The sequence below is a fragment of the Hippocampus zosterae genome, chromosome 1, assembly GCF_025434085.1.
Source record: "Hippocampus zosterae strain Florida chromosome 1, ASM2543408v3, whole genome shotgun sequence".
NCBI classification, from domain to species: Eukaryota; Metazoa; Chordata; class Actinopteri; order Syngnathiformes; family Syngnathidae; genus Hippocampus; species Hippocampus zosterae.
This window is the reverse complement of record NC_067451.1, coordinates 697,023-718,616: the sequence shown is the minus strand read 5'-3', so window position 1 is coordinate 718,616 and position 21,594 is coordinate 697,023. Positions and strand designations below refer to the sequence as shown.

General features: G+C 47.5%; 2 protein-coding genes across 5 annotated transcripts; both read right to left on the bottom strand.

The window, feature by feature from the left end:
• Window positions 1-336: 336 nt before the first annotated feature.
• LOC127595496 (RNA-binding protein 4.1-like) lies at window positions 337-4,030 on the bottom strand. Its single transcript, XM_052057037.1, is given in 5 exon segments — window positions 337-1,014; window positions 1,088-1,502; window positions 1,504-1,798; window positions 2,486-2,919; window positions 3,876-4,030. Coding segments are annotated over 3 exon segments (1,113 nt in total). The 5' UTR covers window positions 2,898-2,919; window positions 3,876-4,030; the 3' UTR covers window positions 337-1,014; window positions 1,088-1,096.
• A 399-nt stretch (window positions 4,031-4,429) lies between these two features.
• Window positions 4,430-21,547, bottom strand: map4k2 (mitogen-activated protein kinase kinase kinase kinase 2). Of its 4 annotated transcripts, XM_052056271.1 has the most exons (32): window positions 21,218-21,524; window positions 18,731-18,788; window positions 18,542-18,632; window positions 18,175-18,239; window positions 18,026-18,081; window positions 17,124-17,171; window positions 17,014-17,056; window positions 16,856-16,928; window positions 16,337-16,468; window positions 16,150-16,212; window positions 15,994-16,075; window positions 15,817-15,927; window positions 14,522-14,600; window positions 13,734-13,792; window positions 13,591-13,649; window positions 12,690-12,728; window positions 12,390-12,423; window positions 11,913-12,069; window positions 11,668-11,834; window positions 10,773-10,814; window positions 10,577-10,661; window positions 10,423-10,502; window positions 9,314-9,374; window positions 9,113-9,236; window positions 8,308-8,366; window positions 8,127-8,230; window positions 7,872-8,031; window positions 6,657-6,725; window positions 6,486-6,572; window positions 6,324-6,394; window positions 6,178-6,233; window positions 4,430-5,263 (listed from the first exon to the last, which is right to left on the bottom strand). In XM_052056271.1, the coding sequence occupies exons 1-32, from the start codon at window positions 21,308-21,310 to the stop codon at window positions 5,176-5,178; spliced, it is 2,595 nt and encodes an 864-aa protein (XP_051912231.1). In that variant the 5' UTR covers window positions 21,311-21,524; the 3' UTR covers window positions 4,430-5,175. The 4 variants fall into 4 exon arrangements, with proteins under 4 accessions (XP_051912231.1, XP_051912290.1, XP_051912240.1 ...); XM_052056330.1 differs by lacking the exon at window positions 10,773-10,814 and having other exon boundaries at window positions 21,218-21,525; XM_052056280.1 differs by lacking the exon at window positions 12,690-12,728.
• Between the last annotated feature and the right edge of the window lie 47 nt (window positions 21,548-21,594).

The window sequence follows — 21,594 nt, the reverse complement described above, 5'->3', positions numbered from 1 at the left end:
GTCACACTCAACATTTATGTGGCTAAAATTACAAGATGAAATCCTCAAGATAGAAAGTAATATACATTTGCGGGGGCGGGGGGGGGGGGATAAACAGCAAAAGTAGTTGCCAAAATGACTTGTCTTATTTAACTTTTAAAAAATATATGCTGATATTACAGCTAGTATGAAAAACATATTCACCTGTACTTCAATGCAAAAAAAGGGCAGAACAATGGTGCCTTTTGACATCAAGTCCAAGACCCGAGTCACTGACCGCAAGGATTCTTGCCGATTTACAAAGAGACCCTCCTTAAAAAATAAAATAAGTGAATTTTGTGTACAAAACCAGGGGAATGACATTCCATGCCTTGCCATCACTCCGACACTTTATTTCAAAGAACTGTCACTTCAGAAAGGCAAAAAAGTGATATAAAAATGTTTTACTTTCATACACACAATGTAGTCATAAACGGGAGGTCGGAATGTTTTTATAAGCATAATTTGTCATCACTGCTATTCGAGAAAGTGGGATAGTTTTAGCGTGGCTTTTCGATCCAGCATGAAAACAAGAACTTTGTGACAGGACGCAAATGACTTCACTGAAAAACAATTTGGGATAAACGCGTAATAAAGCACGAGCAGATGAGTTGAACATCCGTAACTGCTTTTAGTAAGCAAACAAACTCAGTGATACATGAAATAAATGACTACATTAAATTGTGGGCTCTTCCGCCGCATTCACATACAAACGTTGTCGGATAGAAGCCAACTTTTTAGATGACAAGTGATGCATGAAGAAATCTCACATTGACGTGTGAACAAGTGAAAAGGTTTACAGCAACCAAAAAAAAAAAATTCTAAAATTCGAGCTGAAAATCTCGCAAAACAAGCAACCAAAGTACATATTAAAACAAACAAAAAAAAATCAAAACTGAGACGTAAATGTGACATGATGGAGAGGGGGAAAAAAAAAAAGCTGAACGTGGCACCACGTAGTCTGGAAGCTTGACAAAATGATGCTCAGTCCAAGACCTAAAACAGAAAATAGGCATTTGTTGGTTGTGGCTTTCATTGATGGTGTCCGTGACAAATCTCCGAGCCTTACCGTGTGCTTTTAATACGGCGCGTAGCGTGGCATGTAGCCCCCCCTGGCGGCGGGGACGGGCGATAGCCGCTTGCGCTCATACGCGTAGCCCGCCGCCGTGACGGGTACCCGGCCGATTGGGTTGTGCTCTCTCGCATAGTAAGCGGCAGCGGAAGCGGGGGCCGCCGCGGCTGGCGGCGGATGCCGCTCGTACGGGTCCATGCCCGAGAACTTCGAGAGGGCGGAAGGGGGTGGGGGCGGAGGGGGAGGGGGCAGATAGGACATGCGGCGCTCCTCGAAATAACTCGAGCCGTAAGGGCGAGGTCTGTACTTCTCATAGTAATCAACACTAGTGTGCACCCGGTCTCGGTCGTAAACTGAAGACCTCTCACCATACCGATCCCCCACCTCAGAGCCGGGCCTCCGAGGAGGGGGGGGGCGGCGGCGGCGGCGGCATTCCGCCGCCATAACTAGCCCGATTAAACGCGCCAGCCATGAAATTAGGGGGTGCGCCGGCCATTCCGTAGCCGCCCCTGCCAAAACCTGGGGGACCGCGTGGGGGGCCCCGGCCGCCGAAACCTCTCATGTCGTCACCGTGGCTATTGTTGCGATCGACTGGACAGTCTTTCGACCAGTGACCATGTTTCCCGCAGACAAAGCAGCCGGTATGATCTCCCATTCCCGGGGCCGTGCGCAGCCGACTGGTGGACAGTTGTACGCTCATCAGTTTGCCTTGTAAGGAGAGAGAAGACACGCATGAGACCGGAAGCCTTCCGAACAACAAGGCTCTCACCGACTTAACCGAAAAAACAAGCAATCGCCGAGCAAGAGCTAGCAGAAGAGCGGTTTTGCCTCGGTGAACCAGTCGGGCCGTACTCCTATCGTACCGGTGGTGTTTCTGAGCTTTTTAAAGCACTTTAGCCTCCATCGTAATAGTCCCCCCCCCCCCCCGTCTTGTACATAGCTTGAGTACCGCGGTCTCGTTAACGGATCATGAGGCTTTCATCCTTTACTCAATCTGATCCCGAAGCCTCGTGACATCATTCGATCGATATTCAACGATATCTTGGAGGGATTGAGCGGATTTTCACCCGTTACGGCGACATATCACGCGGTAGATACAAATCCAAAGAATTTCTGCGGTCTGTGACGCATTCACCGTGCGACTTTTTCAATTTTGGTTCTTTATGCAGGAATCGAGTCCCAATGCTATTTCGCGGTTTTAGTCAAGTGAAAACGTCCGCGAAAAGGCCATTTTAGGTCCACCCGAAAGGTTAGTTACGCTCGCTGGCTTGCACGCACGCTGGCTGGGGAAAGTATCAGCTCAGGGATTTTAGGGGTGTGGGGGTGGGGGGGCCGGTGGCACGAGAGCACAATCCAAATCTATGGACAGCATAGAGCACCGAACCGAGACGTCACCTTTGAAGGCAGTGTTGTCCATCTTATTAATGGCATCCATGGCATCCTCCATTCGTTCCATGTGAACAAAGGCATAGTCCTTCACTACGTCACATTCCACAACCGAGCCAAACTCTTCAAATTTAGCCTGCAAAATGTCCGCCGTCACCCCTTCGCCGAGGTTGCCCACGTGCAGCTTGGTGCTAGACTTGGGCCTGCCCTTGCTCAGCTCCACGTTCATGCGCCAGCCGTTCAGCTGGTGCTGGTTGAGGTTCCGGATGGCCTCCTCGGCCTCGGACAGGAGGCTCATGTGCACAAAGCCAAAGTTCTTGACTATGTCGCATTCTGTGACCTTGCCGTACTTCTCAAAGAGGCCCCGCAGCTCCTCGACGCTGGTGTTGCAGGCCAAATTGCCGATAAAGATTTTCACCATGACTACAGGCGCTCTGTGGATCCTGGAAGTCGAAGAAGCCGTTATTCATTCAAGTTCGTCACTAATACTACTACCACATATACATACACAAGCACAATACAAACATTTGTATACATAACACACATCCACAATTTTAGAGACTTCTGTAATTCAAAATATTTGATTCTTTCCGAGATGCACGTCAACTTCTTGATTATTTCACAGATTCAGAATTGTTTCCCCCTTATGCAAATCAGGTTTCCCTAATAAGTCTACTAAAACAATATATGTAGCAACAATTACAAGCATGAGCCGCCCCCGCCTGCAAATGTCGTTGCATTTTAATTGGCGTCAAAGATTTGTGTATTTTCGCCATTTTGAGGAATGCATCACTCAAATTCCTATTGAGGGGGAAATTTATGGTATCCAGTATGAATTATGTTGTTGTTTATTTGGGGGGGCGCATGGTTGGGGAGAACTTGCAAAAGCCACACAAGAAGGCCGCAGCCCCAATTGCAGCTCCCAAACTTGGAACGAGACAGACGCGCTCACCAGTCCACTACGGTCCTGCCCCGCCGCTCAAACCCAACGTGCGAAATGAAAGCCGACCTGCCGAGAGTCGCTCAACGCATGCAAACAAATCAAAGTCGGTTACGATGCAATGACGTAGTGGCTCGCGAAAGGCAGTTCCCGACGCGTGCTAAGCGATGCTAACCAGCCCCGAAGCTCTTGCACAGAAATTCAACTCTTTGGCGCCGAGATATCGCGTCCAACGTGACATTGCATTTATTAACGTGACGTTGGCGTCCACCGAGGCTATGAAAGCGAAATTGTCGATCACCGAGGGGTTGGCGTGGGCACGTTTGCCAAATGAAGGCGGGCTCAATGCGTCAGCTAGTAAACATTCCGCCAGCAAGGCTCGGTAAGGACGCGATATTATGAAATCTCCACTACTGGCGAGTTTTAAACGATATATTTCATGTAAAAAGTATGACTTACCACTGTACAAGTAAAAAGAATCGACGCCAATGAATGAAGAGTGAAATGGCGCTTCGAGCGACTCCCCAAGGCCGCGTCTTCCACTTCCTCTGTGTGCGACTCAACGCCACAAAGCCACGTTGCGGCCCCCTACTGGTCACAAAAGGGACAATTTCTAGCATTCAAACCACGACGCGTCGGTGACGTCTCGGTTCTTTTATCACGGTCGATCAATCATCTCTGAATTCATTTTATTTCTCGACTCACACTGTGATTATTATGACTCACGACTAAAATATGACTCAAATGGGCAGTTTGCGCGCAAGGTTTGAATTCCACCAAAAAAAAATAGTCATTCATGACGGCCGGGTAGTCCAGTCAGTAGTTATAGCGTCGACCTCACAGCGTGGTGTTAAGAAATATCTTGTATCCTCATTTCTGTAATGATGTGTTCTTTATTTTGAACGGATCTGGCAACCCAAGACACATACGCCATATCCGGTCTGTACTCGGCGCGAAATACTTTTTTTGTGGATCCTTTAATTTATGTCAAACATGTTCAAGACAAAACACACTTTTGTTTTTGCTTCTGTAGAAATAGAATCATTATGTTTATTTCATTTGTGATACGTTGTACGATATTTCATAATCGGTCCAGCATCAACCATCAACGTGACACAGCCTCTGTCAAGGATATGAGTGACAGTGAAACATGAATATTTTATGTTATGAAAAAAAAAACACTCCACATTACAAGACATTGTAAAAATGTTATATGACCTTCAAAACATGGTTGCATGCAAATTATCTTCAAGTATTTCAGGCACAAGTGAGCGTTTACCTGTACAGTGCGTGTTCCTTAAATAATATAAATATGATAGAAAAACACTTTCGGTGTAGTGGAACGTACGTTACGACTTAATTGGAGTCTGTCAGGTGCGAGTTGCCCATATTTTAGATAAGTAAACTACAATAAATACCTCCCGCTATTTACAGTGAGCATTAGTCTCTGCTTTTTTTCTCCATAAAATGACAACTGTACTCATTCATATTTCAATAAAGCACAGGCGTGGGAACAACACGTAAAGTACTTGGCTTGATTCAGTCTCGTGCAGTCGCGGTGAGATTGTCTCGCAGTTGTGCCAAGCGCTCTAACGGGCAGTACATTCAGGTTCAAATAGATATCGAAGCCTTCAGAAGCTTAGGACAAAAGCAACTGGCTAGCTAGACAGTAACTTCTCTCAAGTACAACGCATCAGCACATTTGCAATGCAGTCAATAACGTTCCGGATGCTCATTTAATCCTCGCTGCAGGCAAATTTCAATAGCTGCTTTCGTGGCCTGTCAGAATGTAGACGTTGCTCAGTGCCGAGGGCTCGTTGGTCGGTGTGCTCTGAAGAATGATGTCCCTAGAGCCAAGGGGAAAAAAAAAGACAATGCTGGGGATCTTGATGACGATGATTACAAATCAAGATTAAACTTCAATCTGGTTACGTACTCTACTTATTTAGTGCTCCAATCGCCGGCGACTCGATTTGATGTCTCATGTCTCACAACGAGTAAACCACTCATTCGTTATGTACAAGTCATCATGCGATGTGACAAATATTTGTGTTGGTGTTGTGTTTCACAATGACCCCCCCCCCCCCCCACACACACACACACACACACCTCCACCCGGGGTACGATGTAAATCCAAAGTGGCGCGTGTCAAAAATGAGTTGGACACGCCTTTGACAGACAAGCTAGCTTTGCGCTAGCTAGGACGAGGCTAGGAGCAATGTAGAAGGAATTTTAAGGGGACCATTGAGAAAAAAACAATCTTGTCGTACCACTGGCCGGGGGATCCTGGAGATTAAGCTCAGTTATTTTGAAATGGAAATAGGAAAATGTTTCCGTGTGTTGATACACTGCTTCAGAGCGCCGGTGTAGGTGACACTCCGATACGTTTGAATGAACATTTGATCAAGATAAAGCAAGTTGAAAGTGAACTTTATTCTTTTTTTTTTTCTCAAATTGGATTTTTCCTTTTGTATTTTGGGGCAAAAGTGCTCCGAGTAAACCTTATCGAGTTGATTTGGTCATTTGGTGGACAAGGTCAATATGAATAGCGAACGAGACTCGTTGGTGCGAGTTCAACTTTTGAGTATACATGTGTACACGAGACGCATAGTGTTTGTGTACAAAGTCCGATTTGTTTACTTATTTATTTTAGATGGCGCTCATGTCAAAAATAAGCTTTTTTTTTGTAAAAGTATGCCGTTTTATTCTCATAAAATAACAGTCACGGTTTCCTTCACGGACAAAAAAAGGGCTCACATACCGGTTGGTTCCCAAAACTCGGAATACTCGACTCTCGTCTGTAATTTCTTGCGTCACCTGCAAAAGGAGCGCCGAGTACGAGTCATGCAGTGAGCGAATTATGCGCCGACGCCGCCAGCGCGACAAAACATCTTGAACCGCCGTCACCTCATTAGAGTGAAAGCTCCTTCCCTTCAGTCCGTGCTTCCAGAAAGCCAGCACGCTGTCCTGCAAGCAAACTGCAGCACGCGGAAATCAAATCAATTGCGAGAAAACAAGGACAAAAAAAAAAAAAAAGGGGGCCATCTTTGAAACGATTGTTTGCTTTACCGAGCGTTTCAATGGGGAAGTCAAAGAGCATTTCAGCAGCGAGCTCCTTGGACGGAAGGCCCTGGAGGTTGACGATCTTGACCGTTTCTGTTGAGTCCAAAGTCAAATGTTGCAAATTACAAATCAGGGCCGACAAATTGAGAGCTCGATGTCAAAATGGAGCCAGGTGACTTTCAAACGCAATGAGAACGGTGTCTCGGTCCAACTGGGTGACCTGGACGGCCTCGGCAGCTCCGTTCTCTGCAAAGAAACAGTCCAAATGAGTTTGGGGGGGATTTGGAGGATTAAAAACTGCCAGATTTGTTTTTGGTCATGTTTTATAGTGTTCATGTTTGAGATAAAAAGTCTATACTGCAAGACATAAAGCAGAAGGTTTTGGACAAAATATATTTTCAAGTTTAAAAAGTTGAACAATCTAATCAAAATGTTTAATTCTGGAAATATTACCAGCGCGTTCTAAAAAAAAAAAAAAAAAAAGACATGACTTTTTTGAATCAAAAATCAACTTTTTCTTTTCTCTAAGTAACTACTTGTCATATTAAAAAAAAAGTCAGAATACGAAAAGAAGATTTATTTTTCTCGATCGTTTTAGATCAGCATGTCCAAAGTCCGGCCCGGGGGCCAAAGTCCGGCCCGCGGTCGAATTTCATCCGGCCCTCGGCCCCCGTCATAAAATCAGTGCCGTCTGGCCTGCAGGTTGGGCGCAATGGAACACGTGTTGCATTGACTGAGGTCTCGTAGACTGGGGAGTGATGTTTCATAGAGTACTGCTTCCCTCTAGTGGCTAAATGAGTAATAGCATTCACTAAATGAGCAATAGCATTTAGACACTAGAGGGCATCACTCACGAGTTAACAAGACATCACTCCGTGTTTCTATTGACTGATATGTCATATTTCAATTGATCCTTGCAGTTGTGGATATGTGTATTGCTTGTTCATTTCCCCGTTGTTCGAGTCAAAGGTTTTGTGACTATTGAAAAGTCATGGTCATACATTTTATGTTTCAAATCGATCAATTTGCACTCAGGAGACTTCTGTTTAAGAAAAAGTCAAGTGAATAAGCAGTTGCATGTGATATACCCGTTTCAAATGAACCAAAAGAAATTCTTAAGATTGTTGAAATTAAAATAAAAATGGAAATGTGAAACAGACTGGCTTACTAAAATTTGTTGAACAATATTGTTGTTCAATGTAAAGAATGTCAGCCAAGGTCGGCCCCCCGACATTTTACCACATAAAATCTGGCCCCCTTGGCAAAAAGTTTGGACACCCCCGTTTTAGATAAAATCATCTTTTTAAAATTCAAATCCTAGAGACCCTTGAAAGAAGCGCTTTTTGAAGGGGGGGGGGGGGGGGGGGGGGCGGGGCAAACGGCGATCCATACCTGGCTCTGAAATGGGCGTGCCATTCAGCTCGATGATATCAAACTTGAGCTTGCCATCGGCGCAGTCCCTCACCCCGACGCACAACTGGGGGAACTCGTCGCTCACCAACACCAGCATCTCAAATACGGCCAGGGAGTCGGGCAGCTTGGCCGCCAGGTGCTTGGAGCGCAAACGGACAACGTGAAATCCTGAAAGGCTCGGCGACCCCCCCCCCCCCCCCACCCTCACAGCCCTGAAGGCAACGGGCTACAAACCTTGAGATGCATGAACTTCTGCAGGGGCTCGTACCACAAGAGCAGAACGAGGCCGGATGGAACCGCTCCGCATAAAAACGTACTGTCTGTGTACGGGTTGCGAGCTGCAAGACAAAGCGACGAGTCGAGTCGAGGGGCAGATTGCGTCGGGCGACGGGCTGCAAAAGACGCACGGCCTTACCGACGCTACATCTCCTGCAGCCTTTCGTGTCGGGGATCTTCATGGATAAGGCAAACTTTCTGAGGAGACATCAGACGCAAATCCTTCAGGCGGACAGGAAGTCGCCGAGTGTCCAACTCGGGATCTTCGATATCGCTATTCACTCTTGAGGACTCGCCGATACCAAGTATTGATACCACAACAGTATTTTGTCTGGCAACATTTCAGTGAACACAATGACGGATCATTGTTACTTTTTTATGCCTTCACTATCGGCGGCTGGCGTCTGCACGCACTCGACTTTGGAATCAGCCAATTCTCCATTAAGCATCTCCAGTTGGTCCAAAATACTGCCGCTCGCCTCTGGACTGGTACTCATAAGAGGGAGACTTTGATTTTTAGTTTGACTGGTTTTGTGCTTCCAACTGTCCTTTTTATTAATTTGTTGATTGTTGTCCGAATTATTTTTGGACAACACTTTGGTATACAGCGCTTGTTGTTTTAAAGTGCTCACTTGAGTACCTCCTGCTATAACCGTGACTCCAAACCTTGTTCGCGCCATGGCACAGATTTTACATTCGAAAAATCTCAGCGTACCGCTAATCAAAAGAGCCATCTAAAAACGGAGTGTCGTGGAAGATCATTTATTGTTCTGCCGGTCACTGGTATCGATCGATGAACAAGGATAAAAATGTGAATTCAGTGAAGACGCAAATAAAAATGTTTGTCTGTTGTTTCTTATTAGTTCAGGCATTCTCATGCAGCAAACAAATGACCCAACGTTAATCTTGCAAGCTGGAAGGGCTATCAAATCAAGATGGCCTACCTGGTGCCGATCTTCTCCGTGAAACGGCTCGTGCCCAGCGACAGACTGCCGTGTTTTTTGGCCAAATGTCCCTTGTGCTCGAACAAGGCCGGCAGACTGTGGGAATAAAGCTGTGACGATTTCCCTGACGTGGGATCGGGAGACTTTGGGTGAGAGCGAACGTGGGATACTTGGCGTGGCGCGTTTGTGTGACGCCGTTACCTGACACGGACATCAGCACGTTGTTCATCACATACAGCCACGTGCACCGCTGGGGGAGCAGCTGTGGGGACAGAGGACAGGACCGCAAAAGTCGAACACGGGCAAAAAGCGTATGTATGTGTGTGAAGTCATGAAAGTATACTTTTGAGATTAAAAGTAACATTTTCATATTTAAAGTAGTAATAAGAGTACCAAGCTGTATCTTTTGGAGACAAAAGTTACACATTTTTTTTAGATTAAAATGATAATATTAGGCGGCCCGGTAGTCCAGTGGTTAGCACGTGGGCTTCACAGTGCAGAGGTACCGGGTTCGATTCCAGCTCCGGCCTCCCAGTGTGGAGTTTGCATGTTCTCCCCGGGCCTGCGTGGGTTTTCTCCGGGTGCTCCGGTTTCCTCCCACATTCCAAAAACATGCCTGGCAGGCTGATTGAACACTCTAAATTGTCCCTAGGTGTGAGTGCGAATGGTTGTTCGTTTCTGTGTGCCCTGCGATTGGCTGGCAACCGATTCAGGGTGTCCCCCGCCTGCTGCCCGGAGACGACTGGGATAGGCTCCAGCACCCCCCGCGACCCTAGTAAGGATCAAGCGGCTCGGAAGATGAATGAATGAATGAATGAATGATAATATTAAAAGGAGGGAAAAAAATTCCCCATTTGTTTTGGTGGTCGTAAATTCTTGTTGAAGTGAGTTGAGGCGTTTCATTCAGACAACTCAAGTCACATTCATTTCGATGGCCCTTCAGCATCAACGCTCTCAAAGGGCTTCACGTGCCCACCGAGTTGACAAGTATTCGCGACATCCCCCGGACCTTCACCCGCGGGAGGGGGCGTATGACGTCACCGAGCGGAAGCACGCAGATGCCGAACAAGAGAGGGCCGAGTACCGATCCCTGTGGGACTCCACACGTAGCATTCCACCACTCAGAAGTTGTATGATCATAAATGACACGACGGTGCGTCCTCTCTACAAAGTAGGAACTAAACCAGGAAAGACCTGGGCTCGTTGGTCTAAAGTAGTGCTTTTTGTGTCAGCATGTTGCGGCATCAGTCAGTCCCCCCCACACCCCCCCCCAAAAAAAATATGCGGGATATCTGATCAAACAGGGTAACCTTTTCTAGCGTATCTTCGTGAAGTTCGTTCAGGTTGAGCGTGTAGATTCCCTCCTCCGCCCCGAGAATAAGGTGTTGGTCTGAGAGGGAGACATCGGCGATTGCCGTCAACACTCATCCACTTTTGATTTTTGAAAGCAAATGAATATTTTACCTCTCGTCCTCGGAAAAATCCAGGAGACGGCACAGTGGATTTTGAGAGGGCAGCCGTTAAAGACTTTGGAGAAGCAGGCCCCCATCTACAGGACGCCGCCAAAAACAGACAAAGAAAGAAAACGTACACCACACTGCCCAAACTAGCTTTTAGCGCGTGTTAAGGGGGGTTGCGTGCCGTTAGATTTGACACTTACGCGGACTTGAGGGGTGGGAGGAAGTCCATGAAAGTCGGCCTTCTAAATACATCACCAAAGTGACAAATAATACAAAGAAGGGGAAGGATAGAGTGAGTCTCCGCCGATGGCCGCATGCTTTCAAACAAACACACTTCAACTTTACGAAACACACTTGAGATGCGCAAAGTGGTATTCCGTCTAAGTGTGTCCCTCCGATGTTTGTGTTCAAATATCCGTTGCTGACTATTAGCATGTCAATGCATTTTTGGCACCGTTAGCCTCACGGGTATGAGCAATGACCCGTGATGTAGCAGAAGGCCGTACAACGGTAGTCCCCGACCTTTTTCTGTGTCACCGACAGTTTGAGAAGCACTGCCGATTGCAAAAAAGATGCCGATTGGAGTCATTCAACATTTTCTAAGACATGGACCAATGAGGAATGGCCTTAGCATTATTGCCATTAGCCGGATGGGCTAGCTATTAGCGCCGAAACAGCGAATGAATGACGCGGACGGGCCGGGCAAACTCTGCTCGCATTTCTCACGCTTTCCAATTGATCCCTCGGGTGCTACTTGTTGAAACGCTTCAACGGGTTCACTCGCAGCACGGCCTCGTTTTTGACGACACGGCACGCACAACAGCTTCCTCATCCACGCCACTTAGAGGAGCACCCTCCCTTGTCCAAATAGTTTCACCTTCGCAAGGCATGGCCGCGCGTTTGGCTGGCTGTAGGTTTGCTCAAAATGGCAGGTCTGTCTCTGTCCGGGCCCGAGTGGGCCGAGGCCCGGAATCGGGCCGCGTACCGGTGGTTGGGGACCGCTATGTTTTCCCTCCAAATCTTGGATTTCAAAGCCAATTCAACGAGAAAACTGCTTCCATACGAGACAAGTGTGTGTCAGTGGTGAAAACTCACAGGTCGCCGAGACTTTTTCCTCAGCGTGCTCCATTCAGGGGAGAGCGGCGTCTCTTTCTCGGCGCCGGCTGTCCTCATCTGTGCGGGCGCGGTAACGCCCACGGGCAGACACGGGTCGCCGCAGCGCTGCCGGACGTCCCGCGTGGCCGAGCACCGGGCCAAAACGCCTGACGGACGCATTTTGAAAAGTCACCGCCGGCGAGACGCACGCGGCGGGAAGCGCCGTTTCGTTTCGGGGCCCGTACCGGAAGAGTGGCTCGAGTCGGGCGCCGCGGAGGTGTCGGGGCCCAGCGTGGAACTCGGCCTCTGCGTCGCATTTCCCTCGGCGGTGTTGATGCTTAGAGAGCAAAAGGCGGGCAGGGAGGCCGTCGTCGGGCTGAACAAGCCGCTCTTCCTCCCTCCCTGTCGCGCAAAATGATGACGTCAGAATTTGTCCCGTGTACAGTGCATCCCAAAAGTCTGAGGCATGAACGGCTTCGATTGCTTTTTGAGATTTCATTTGTGCTTTATCCGGGCCCATTTCAAAAGGGGGGGGGGGGGGGCGCTCCAACCCAAAGCAAACGCAATCAATCAAAGGGGATTTTAAAAAAAGAAGGAAAAACAGCGTGGCGCGGGATCGAGAAAACTGTTCACAGATTCATGTTCTGACGCATAACACCGCGAACGAGCGAGGGAGGACTGGTCAGGGGTTTTCTTTGTGTGCGTGTTGCAATGGGACTCACGTCAATAGATGGCGCCCTCCTTATGGTTAAGGACCTGAAAAAGAGGGGGGGGGGGGCAAAAAAAGCCTTAAATTGGGTCAGAACAACCGAGAGACGGATTTAGGCGAAAGTCGGGTGACGAGAGCGGGACGAGCAAAGCGGGAAGGAAGAGCACATAGACGCGATGGGTTTGCGGTGAATCGGGAGTTTTAGGGATGGGAGGGGGCTAAACACAAACCCACCGGGTGAGGTGAGGGGAGCTGACGTTTACGCAACAAAACGGGAGTGACGGGCGAGCCGGAGCGGGCGGACGTGGCCTACCTCAGCCGCAGACCTTGCTCCACACATTCCAGCAGGCTCCTGCAACAGGAAGACCTGCCGTTTATCTGGCCCCCAGGCCTCGGCGGCCCAGAACAATGGCGGGGAAGGAACCGGGGTTGGCGAGGAACCGGAGTTGGGGCGTCCCCTCGAAAATTCTTTCTCAAAGACCGACGTAGGGAAAAGGGCCAGCGATACTTTTTCGAGCCGCCACCTTGTTTGATGAATCAATCGGCCCATTTTATGGTTCAGCCTGGCTGTCGTTTTTCAAGTCAAAAGGAAATTTGGAATATATTCTCTCTCCTATACTTTGACGGCATCCTGCATCTTATACAGCTATGCCTTGACATTCAGGGTGACCGATTTATAGTCCAAGTTCTCACGATACGAGCTACTTGGCTCATTTAGTTGACTCGGGTATTTCACCAGTGTATGCCTTTATAAAAGTACAATATTAGGGAGAAGCCATTTTACTTCCTTCCACTGAAAACAGATGAATGGCATTTCCACTCATTTCAGTGAGGGGGGGGGAGGGGGTTGAGATACGTTGAAGGAAGGAATGAACTAACATGGCATCCAAAGTCTTTTAAGAGCCAACCAGCAGAGGAGGCTTCTACTATTGCAATTCAAAATTCAACTTTCCCACTTCCTGGAATCAAAATGGCGCCAGTCATGCGGTGAACTAGCAAGCAGGAAGTCAGTCGTTGCCAAATTTTGAGCCGAGGCGCTCCGCTTACATTCCGGACTAAGCGACTCGCTTCCCCTCGTCATTTCCAGGTTCGCTTTCCAACGGATGACAGTGATTCGGCTTCGCGCGGGGAAACACGCAAGTTTGAAACTTTGTGTTTTCAGATGAAGAGATAAGAAAGACGGATGTCATACGACACGGAAAAAGGCCTCTTACGGTGAGTCGTCTTCATCTCCAGACAAGCTCCAGTCGTCGTCGTCGTCGTCGTACGAGCCCTGTTGGGGAGAAAAGCAGCACGTTGGCTCGGCCGCGTGCTCGCTTCTTTCGTGGGAGCGTCGCTTCGCCGCAGCCAATGTTACCAGATCGGGATACGGTTCGGTCACTTTCCTCAGCGGTGGGCCAAACTTCACTTGGCCGACTACAAAGAAAAAAAAAAATTTTTAAAAAGGAAAATAGCAATTGGGATTTGTTTGTTTTTTACTGAATTTCATCGCACGTTGTCTTTTTAGAATTGGTTAATTCAGTTGCATACATTTTTTTTAAATTCATGTAATAAATCATTTCAAAAACATGATTTCATTAAACCGTCTTTGCTAATGTACAGATATTTGGAAAAAAAATTGTTTTGTTTCATGACATTATTGGTTCACAACAACTCATTAAAATCGGCAAAATCTTTATAATCTTATGGTGTTTTTATTTTCTTAAAATATATCATCAATTTATGAGCGTTAAATCCATGATCCGTCAAACCAATTTTGTTGAGCATTCATGATCATGCATCCATCCATCCATTATCTCAACCGCTTGACCGTCATGAGGGTCGCGGGTGTGCCGGAGCCTCTCCCGGCCGCCTTTGGGCAGTAGGCGGGGCTACACCCGGAACCGGTCGCTGGCCAATCGCAGGGCACACCGAGACAAACAACCATTCAATTGGTTGCAAAAGGAAAAAAAAACATGTTTTCAATCCCGACTTCCTGTGACCAACTGCCTGTTCTCGAGTCTCTGCTATCGGAAGACTTTCTTGCACAAATGATAAATCACGATTGCAATACGTGGGGCAAAAAAAAAAAACAAAAAACAAAGTAATCGGAATCCATTTGCAGAAACGCTTGGCCCGCTCGTCTTGTTCGCTGGCAGCACTCACATTGTTCTTCAGAGACGGTTCTCTGGACAGGCAGGTGTTTCCCTGCGGACCGGATCTTGTCCGGAGCTCCAACCTCAATCTGTCGACACAGATGGAAGGGGTACACGCTTCAATAAAAACACATCGTAGACGTTAACCCTCGTAGTGCACCGCTTGCGATAAATGTAAAATTTTGTCTTTGAATCAAAGGCAAAGGCATGAAAAACACGAGAGAGCTGATACGTATGGAGGGTTCTAAAATGGCCTAAATTTCATGACGTCACCGGCTGATCATTCTCAGGCATTGCAGCAATAATAAAAAAGGTTTTGATTCCGTAATCTTCACAATTGACATATTTTGCACCATAGAGACCCATTATAATTCATATTTTTGAATGCATCGTAAACCTAATGCGTAAACATGCATTTCACGTCAATCATTTTTACGTCAATCGCTTTGTTTTCGCTTGGACAGACGTATGCATGCCACATTGTTGGGTTGAGGTCATTCCAATTGTGCAACTTTTAGGTGGCGTCAGAGGATCGCAAATGAGTTTGCCTTTTTGCAGGAGGCTTCAAACCAATGCTTTTTACATGAACACGTCCGGTCGGGATTGTTAGTAGGGCTTGGTTGGGACCTCCAGACACAATTTTTTGTTCCCTTTTGCAAAAAATAAAGAATAAAAAATCTCAAAGAATAAAAATTATATATGTAAGGACAGCATTTTGAATGTTTGAAAAAAGAATGTTTTTATAACACAAAATACATCATTACAAAAATTGTAACATGCGTAACTTAGTTTTTTTTTTTTCATTTGAAGGACCCAAGGGTTAAACTTGACTTCATTTGGATTTTTGTGACATTGTTTCATCATTTTGGCCCGCACTGTGTCAAACTATTGACGTTGCGTTACTTTCAACTGACATGTCATTCGTGGTATTTTGAGCAAATGTATGACGTCCGTAGCGCGTCTTTCAGATGAGACCCAAAAAGTGGCTCGCACGTTCTAAAAGGTTGCTGATCTCGCGAGCCCATGTCGGCGTTCGGCCCTTGTAAATCTCACCAGACCTCACCGAGATCCGACCCGGTGGCTCAGGTCTGTAGACCGGTTCAGAGGAGAATGAGCCTTCCCCGTTGAACGTTCTCAGCATCTTTCAAACTCAGTCATTTGGACTCTTTGGCTTTTGACTCCGCGTGAGACTTGAATTTTAGTGTCGCGGGTTTTGCGATTTCGACGGTCTTTGTTCTGGATTTATTACGAATACTATCGATTGTGCTAGCTAGCTTATACGGGGGGGGCAACGATGCCGCAGACCTCCAGCTCGTTGTCGTGCATGCTGTGCGAGGCGTGCAGTTCGGGGTTCTTGGCGGTGTCCAGCAGCTCGACCACCAGGTTGCGGGTCAACAATTGCGTCACAAACGGGTGCTGGAGGCGGAGTCGAAAGAAGGCGTCAGTTGGCGGGGCGCCGACGGCAAAGGTTCGCCCGCTCACCTGTAGCAGCGTCTCCGCGGAGGGCCTTTTACGAGGGTTTTTGATGAGCGCCATCTTGACGAAGCTTTGGAAAACTGGAGACCTTGGTTGCAAAAGCCAGAGGATTAAGGACCGACGGTGGAAATGGCGATAGTAGCGGCCGTCGTTTAAACTCACCATTTGGTTTTTTCCTTGAGCTTTGGTGGTTGGAAGCTGCTCTTGGACATCAGCATCAAAGCTCTGAAACATGAAATACGGAGCCCCGTCAATGTGGCGGACGACCACAACAGAAGAAGAAGAAGGAATGGAACGCGCCGCCACACGACGCAAGCCGCGGTTGGCGTCTGCGCCGCTGCCGTCCCACCTCATCGGGTGGAGGTCGAACATGGGGGGCTGCAGCTCGGCGAGCTCGATGGCGGTGATGCCGACGGCCCAGATGTCGCACAGGTGGTTGTAGCCGCCTTTCTTCTCCACGGCCGCCACCTCTGGAGCCATCCTGCGGAGGGTGTAGATGACTTTCGCTCACTCCTCGGCTGATTCAATGGATCTCGGAGTTCCGCCAGGTAGCGTTCTCGGGACATTCCACTTTTGGCTATCTACTGTTTCGTCATTTGTCCGCTCATTTGCGTGCTAGAGTACACTTCGGAGACCGGAGATCAACTTTCTTTTTCGATTTAAGTGGGGTATGCGATATCGATCATCGGGCTCGACGGAAACATTTTACCCCGCCTCAGATCAAAAACGGCAAAAGTTTTGAAAGGATAATGCGGTAAGAGGGATTTTTTTTCCTTCCTGTATGTAAGTGACAAGTGGACGGACACACACACGGCAATCATCTGGCCGAACATTTCCACTCTCTTCTGATCCAAACGAGCGGCCTTACCAGTAGGGTGTCCCGATGAAAGACTTCCTTTTGGCGACAGAGGCGCTGATCTCCGCTGCCACACCGAAATCCGCTACAAGGCACACGGAATGAGATTCGTACAGCCCGGTCCGATTATTAGCCGGACAAAGCAGGTACGCGTCCAGATTTGAGCTGACCCAGTTTGACATCGCCTCGTTCTGTCAAAAGGATGTTGGCGCCCTGTCGACAAACACGTTTTACTGCGCGATCAAATCAAGATTGAGGCGTGCGAGGCGGCTCGCCTTACCTTGATGTCTCGATGCATTTTGCCCGTTTCGTGCAGATGATACAAACCCTGCATGACACATGAAAGTTCAGAGAATAACCCCATCGTGCGGGACAATACAACGCCTCTGACAGCACCTTTTGCCTATTTTTGGTGTAATTCCACTATCGACCACTAGATGGCAATGGGCCCGTTCTGTTTAAGCCGGAAAGTTAATTAAAAAAGGTGAAATTGGGCAGAATGAGAAGGGAGGGAGCACTGTAGAACTTCTTTTCTATAAGATGCAAAGAAACCATTTCTGATTTTAAAAAAACAACTCCATTTATTTTCCCAACGCTGTAGTGAATGAAGAGGATTCAATTTTAGAGGCACAAATTGTGCTCTGTGGCCGATTTTGAAAAAAAAAGGCATCAATCACATGAAAGATCCTCATAGAAATGAAAAATGTTTTGGTTTTTTTTGGGGGGGGTGGGAAACCCCGGACGTAGAGGGATCACTACAGTGTTACACTCCATGGATCATTTTTGGAATTTGGGCCAAGGCCAAGATTTCAACCTTTAACCTCAGCAGTGCGAGGCGGGCAGGTGTGCTAAGCGCTCCTTGGCTTCCAAAGATGCTACATTGTATTTTATTTCCGACAAGACCAATTGAAAGGCTGCATAGTTCTTCCAAGTGCTGTGAATGTCTTCAAAGTGTCACCGAAACCCGATGACATGGACTTTTGAGTTTTCTCACTCGTAATGACACAACTCAACGCACTTGGGTCATATTTGAGGGTTAGGAGTTGTCCTAACTGGCGGGCTACTAATAAAGTTGTCCTAACTGGCGGAAAATGGGTGTCGCCTTGCTGGTGCAGATTTCACATTTGAACTGCAGCCTGTCATGTCATACAATTTAAAACAACAACAACCACAAAAATGTACCTGGAGGGTTTCTCTGGAGACATACGCAATCTGTTTCTCCTTTAATGGTCCCGTGACTTCGGTGGTGGTGGGGGCACAAAGGTGACACGAAAAATCAAACTGCAAAGTGTACTTTTTTTTTCCAAAACCACATTTGTGTCTATTTATACCGTGGTAGATATCCTGAAGGGAGCCTCCCCCGCAGTATTCCATGCAGATCCACAGTTTGGTGCTCCTGGCCAACAACACAAAAACTTTGCTCAGCTTCCCGCACCCCCCCCACCAAAAAAAAAAAAAAACCGTGGTCTTGAGATACACTTCTTGAACAATTCCAACACATTTTGAAACATCCAATGAGGAGAAAGAGCAAGAGCAGCATTTATCCTAATATACATGCTCGACGTTGCCCATTGTCTCTTCTGTAGGCGTAAAAAGCAGGATCAACAAGGATTTCACAATCAAGAATCTTCAGCAAAAAAAAAAAATGTTTGAATGCATGTCGCGCTGGCAATTCCGGTTGCGCGTTTTCCCAAATACCTGTGGTAGCTGCCAAAGTAGGCCACGATGTTTTTGTGCTTGCATTCCCTCATCATGGTGATCTCCTGCTGGATGGACGTGATGTCGTCGCCTGGAGAAAAGCGCAACCGCGTCAAGGTCAGGCCGGGCTCGCCCAACGGAAGCGGCGTGGATTCCAACGAGAAGAAGAAGAACCGAGTTACGACTGACATGGGTCCAGCTTGACAATCTTGATGGCGGCCAGCTCCGCCGTGCGGATGTTCCGAGCCTGCGTCGCGACGGGGGGGGGAAACACAAATATCTTGTTATGTCTCGACATGAATGAATTAATTATTGGCTGGAATATTTTTGGAATTGGACTGACGAGGTTACAGAATTTATTTCAATCTTGTTTTATTCACACCAAATATACGTAGTTAATGCTTTTAAAAAATGTTCAATGTAAAATTCATTTGATCATGACACTTTTTACACCCCCAAAAAAAACTAGAATGCAAATGTGAAGTTACTCTTGTTCATATTGTTTCTTTTCATTCACACTAAAGATTTTTTAAAATTCATAGAATCAGAAATGATATGTAAAATTCGTATTTTCTTGTTTTTTTTTTTTTACAGTTTGCAATACAAAGATCGTGGAGAAAAAAAAATCTGACAATTTTCTCTCGTGTAAAGTGAAAGAAATACGACAGAAAGTTTTGACAAACAATCAAATGTTCTGCCTCTCCTTCATATCTTGAATGTTGTATTCGTAAAGGGACCAAAAAGAAATTGTCTACTGCATGACGCAGATTCTCTAAACCGATGATTTTCCGGTTTTCGGAATTTTATTCTGCCAAATGAATAAGCACCCGCTTATTCTGTGTTGGTCAAGCCCAATGAAAACGACACACGAAGCACATGAGAAAGAGCAACAAAAACAACGGCCTTGAACCGGGCCGCGACGGGCTACTAATAACGTGTCCGAAACGTGGGCGGGGCTCAAAGGAAAAAATCAGGCGTGCTTGTACTTGGACAAGTTCAAAGGGGCGCTCGTGTTTTTGAGCCACATCACAAAAAACGGTTGCCCAGGAGCAGGGGACGGGGCCGCCCGTTGACGTGGCGCTTCGTACATCTGCCTCACCATTGCGGAGCGGTCGGTCCAAATCGGTCCGACTTCCCTGAGGCGCTGCCAAAAAGATGCAAAATCGTCCGCGGAACGCTTATTTGTCAGCATCGTTCCTAACTAGTGGCCCGGTACGCAACGGTGAGGCGTTCTTTTGGCTGTGGCATCCGCGCGACGTCAAAGGTGTCTTGACTTCCTGTTTTCCTTCCTGTTGAAGCTTCCTGTGAGCAAAGTGATCGTTTGAGCAGGCCCTAAATAGCAGCCTGGCCCGTTTCACACCCTGCACATTCTGATACGCCGCCGCTTCCAATACATAATCATTGGGGGCCAAATACGCATCCCTGTGGACCGCCGCTTCCATACGCTTTTGATGATAAAAACCATTCGGGTTATGGGTGAGCTGGACCTGATCCCAGCTGACTTTTTGTGTGAGAGACAGTGCTCACCCAGGACCGGATAATCAAAGAACCTCTCTCTGTATCTCACGTGAAATGACATCATCTTCATGTCAGTCTACACTCCGGTGGTGGCGATCTCTCTCTCTCTTTTTTTTTTCCCCGCATTTTTGCCTCCCACCGAGGTGAAAGCAAGCCATTGTCCCCGACAGGACGCCCTTTCCATGTCTCCATTCAGCAGACTTGGCACAAAGTCTTGTGTACATGTACAGTAATCCCTCGTTTATTGCGGTTCATGGGGACCAAGACCACCCGCGATGAACGGAAATCTGCAAAGTCGTGACCACCCCCGTGTAGGTACATCTACATGTGTATAAAAAATATTCATAAGGCCAAAATTAATGGGATACATGCATGTAGAAGTAAATTTTGTAGGAATTAACATTACTTAATGCTGTATTCTAATATATTTAAACGCCTATAAGGTTAGTGTATGAGTAATAAAATACAGTAAACATATACATACTACTGTATATGTTGCTCTATGTGACTCGCTGTTGTTTTACTGCTTCTCACGGACCGTTTGCGGACTTTATTTACTCATCTATTTTTTTCATGAATGTTTGAAAAATCCGCGATGCACTGAAGCCCACGATAAATAATAGTGAGGGATCACTGTACACGTCAATGGGCGCAGCTTTGGCTCACTCGTTGTCACGTAGTTGTCAGACAAGTGTGCGAAAAGTTGTTCAACTCGGGCAGACGAGCAGGACGCACGGCGAGGCGAATCGGTGAACGACTCGACACCCGCGAACGATTCGGACTGCTCGTTCAGCGCCGTGGGTGTTCACCGGAGGAATTTAATTCCGGTCTCGCGAAAGGCACCGTCGTCAACGCGACCGGTTGGGATCGGGCGTGAAAGCGGGCAAAATTATTATTTGGGGTGCGTTTGACTCCTATTGTGCCTCTTGTCCATAATCTCTCTGGAAATTAAGAACAAAATGTCTAAATCTCATTAAGTGTCCAAAAGAAAAAGACGTTGGAAATCGTTACGCGGGAAGCGCCAAAGCATCAGTGGGGGGAAGTTTTCATTTTCTTTTTAGTGAGTCGCAGATGCATCCGATTGTGAGAAGGCGAGGAAAACACGGCACGTCACCGATTGACAAATGGGCCGGGCCCGATGTCGCGGCTGCGTCTCACCTTGAAGACGTCCCCGTAGGTGCCGCACCCGATCCGGTGAATGAGCTCGTAGTCGTCCAAAGGGTCGAGGAAGGACACCCCGATGCGCTCCATGCTCGCTCGCTCGCTGCCGTGCTGCTGCTTCCGTCTAGGCGACGCGCGCGTCGCTCGGCTGCTCCCGAGGCGGAGGACAAAGAACGGCAATTGGAGGAGCCCCCCCCCCCGCCCCCTCCTTTCAAAGAACAACAGACACGGAAACAAACGACTTTTAAAGAAACACGCGCGAGAGAGAATCTCCACGTCCACACCCAGAGTTAAATATATGCATCTGTACATACACACACATCTACAAAGCAGGCAAAAGGTGGACTTGGCCCTGAACTGGTCGCCAGTCGGTC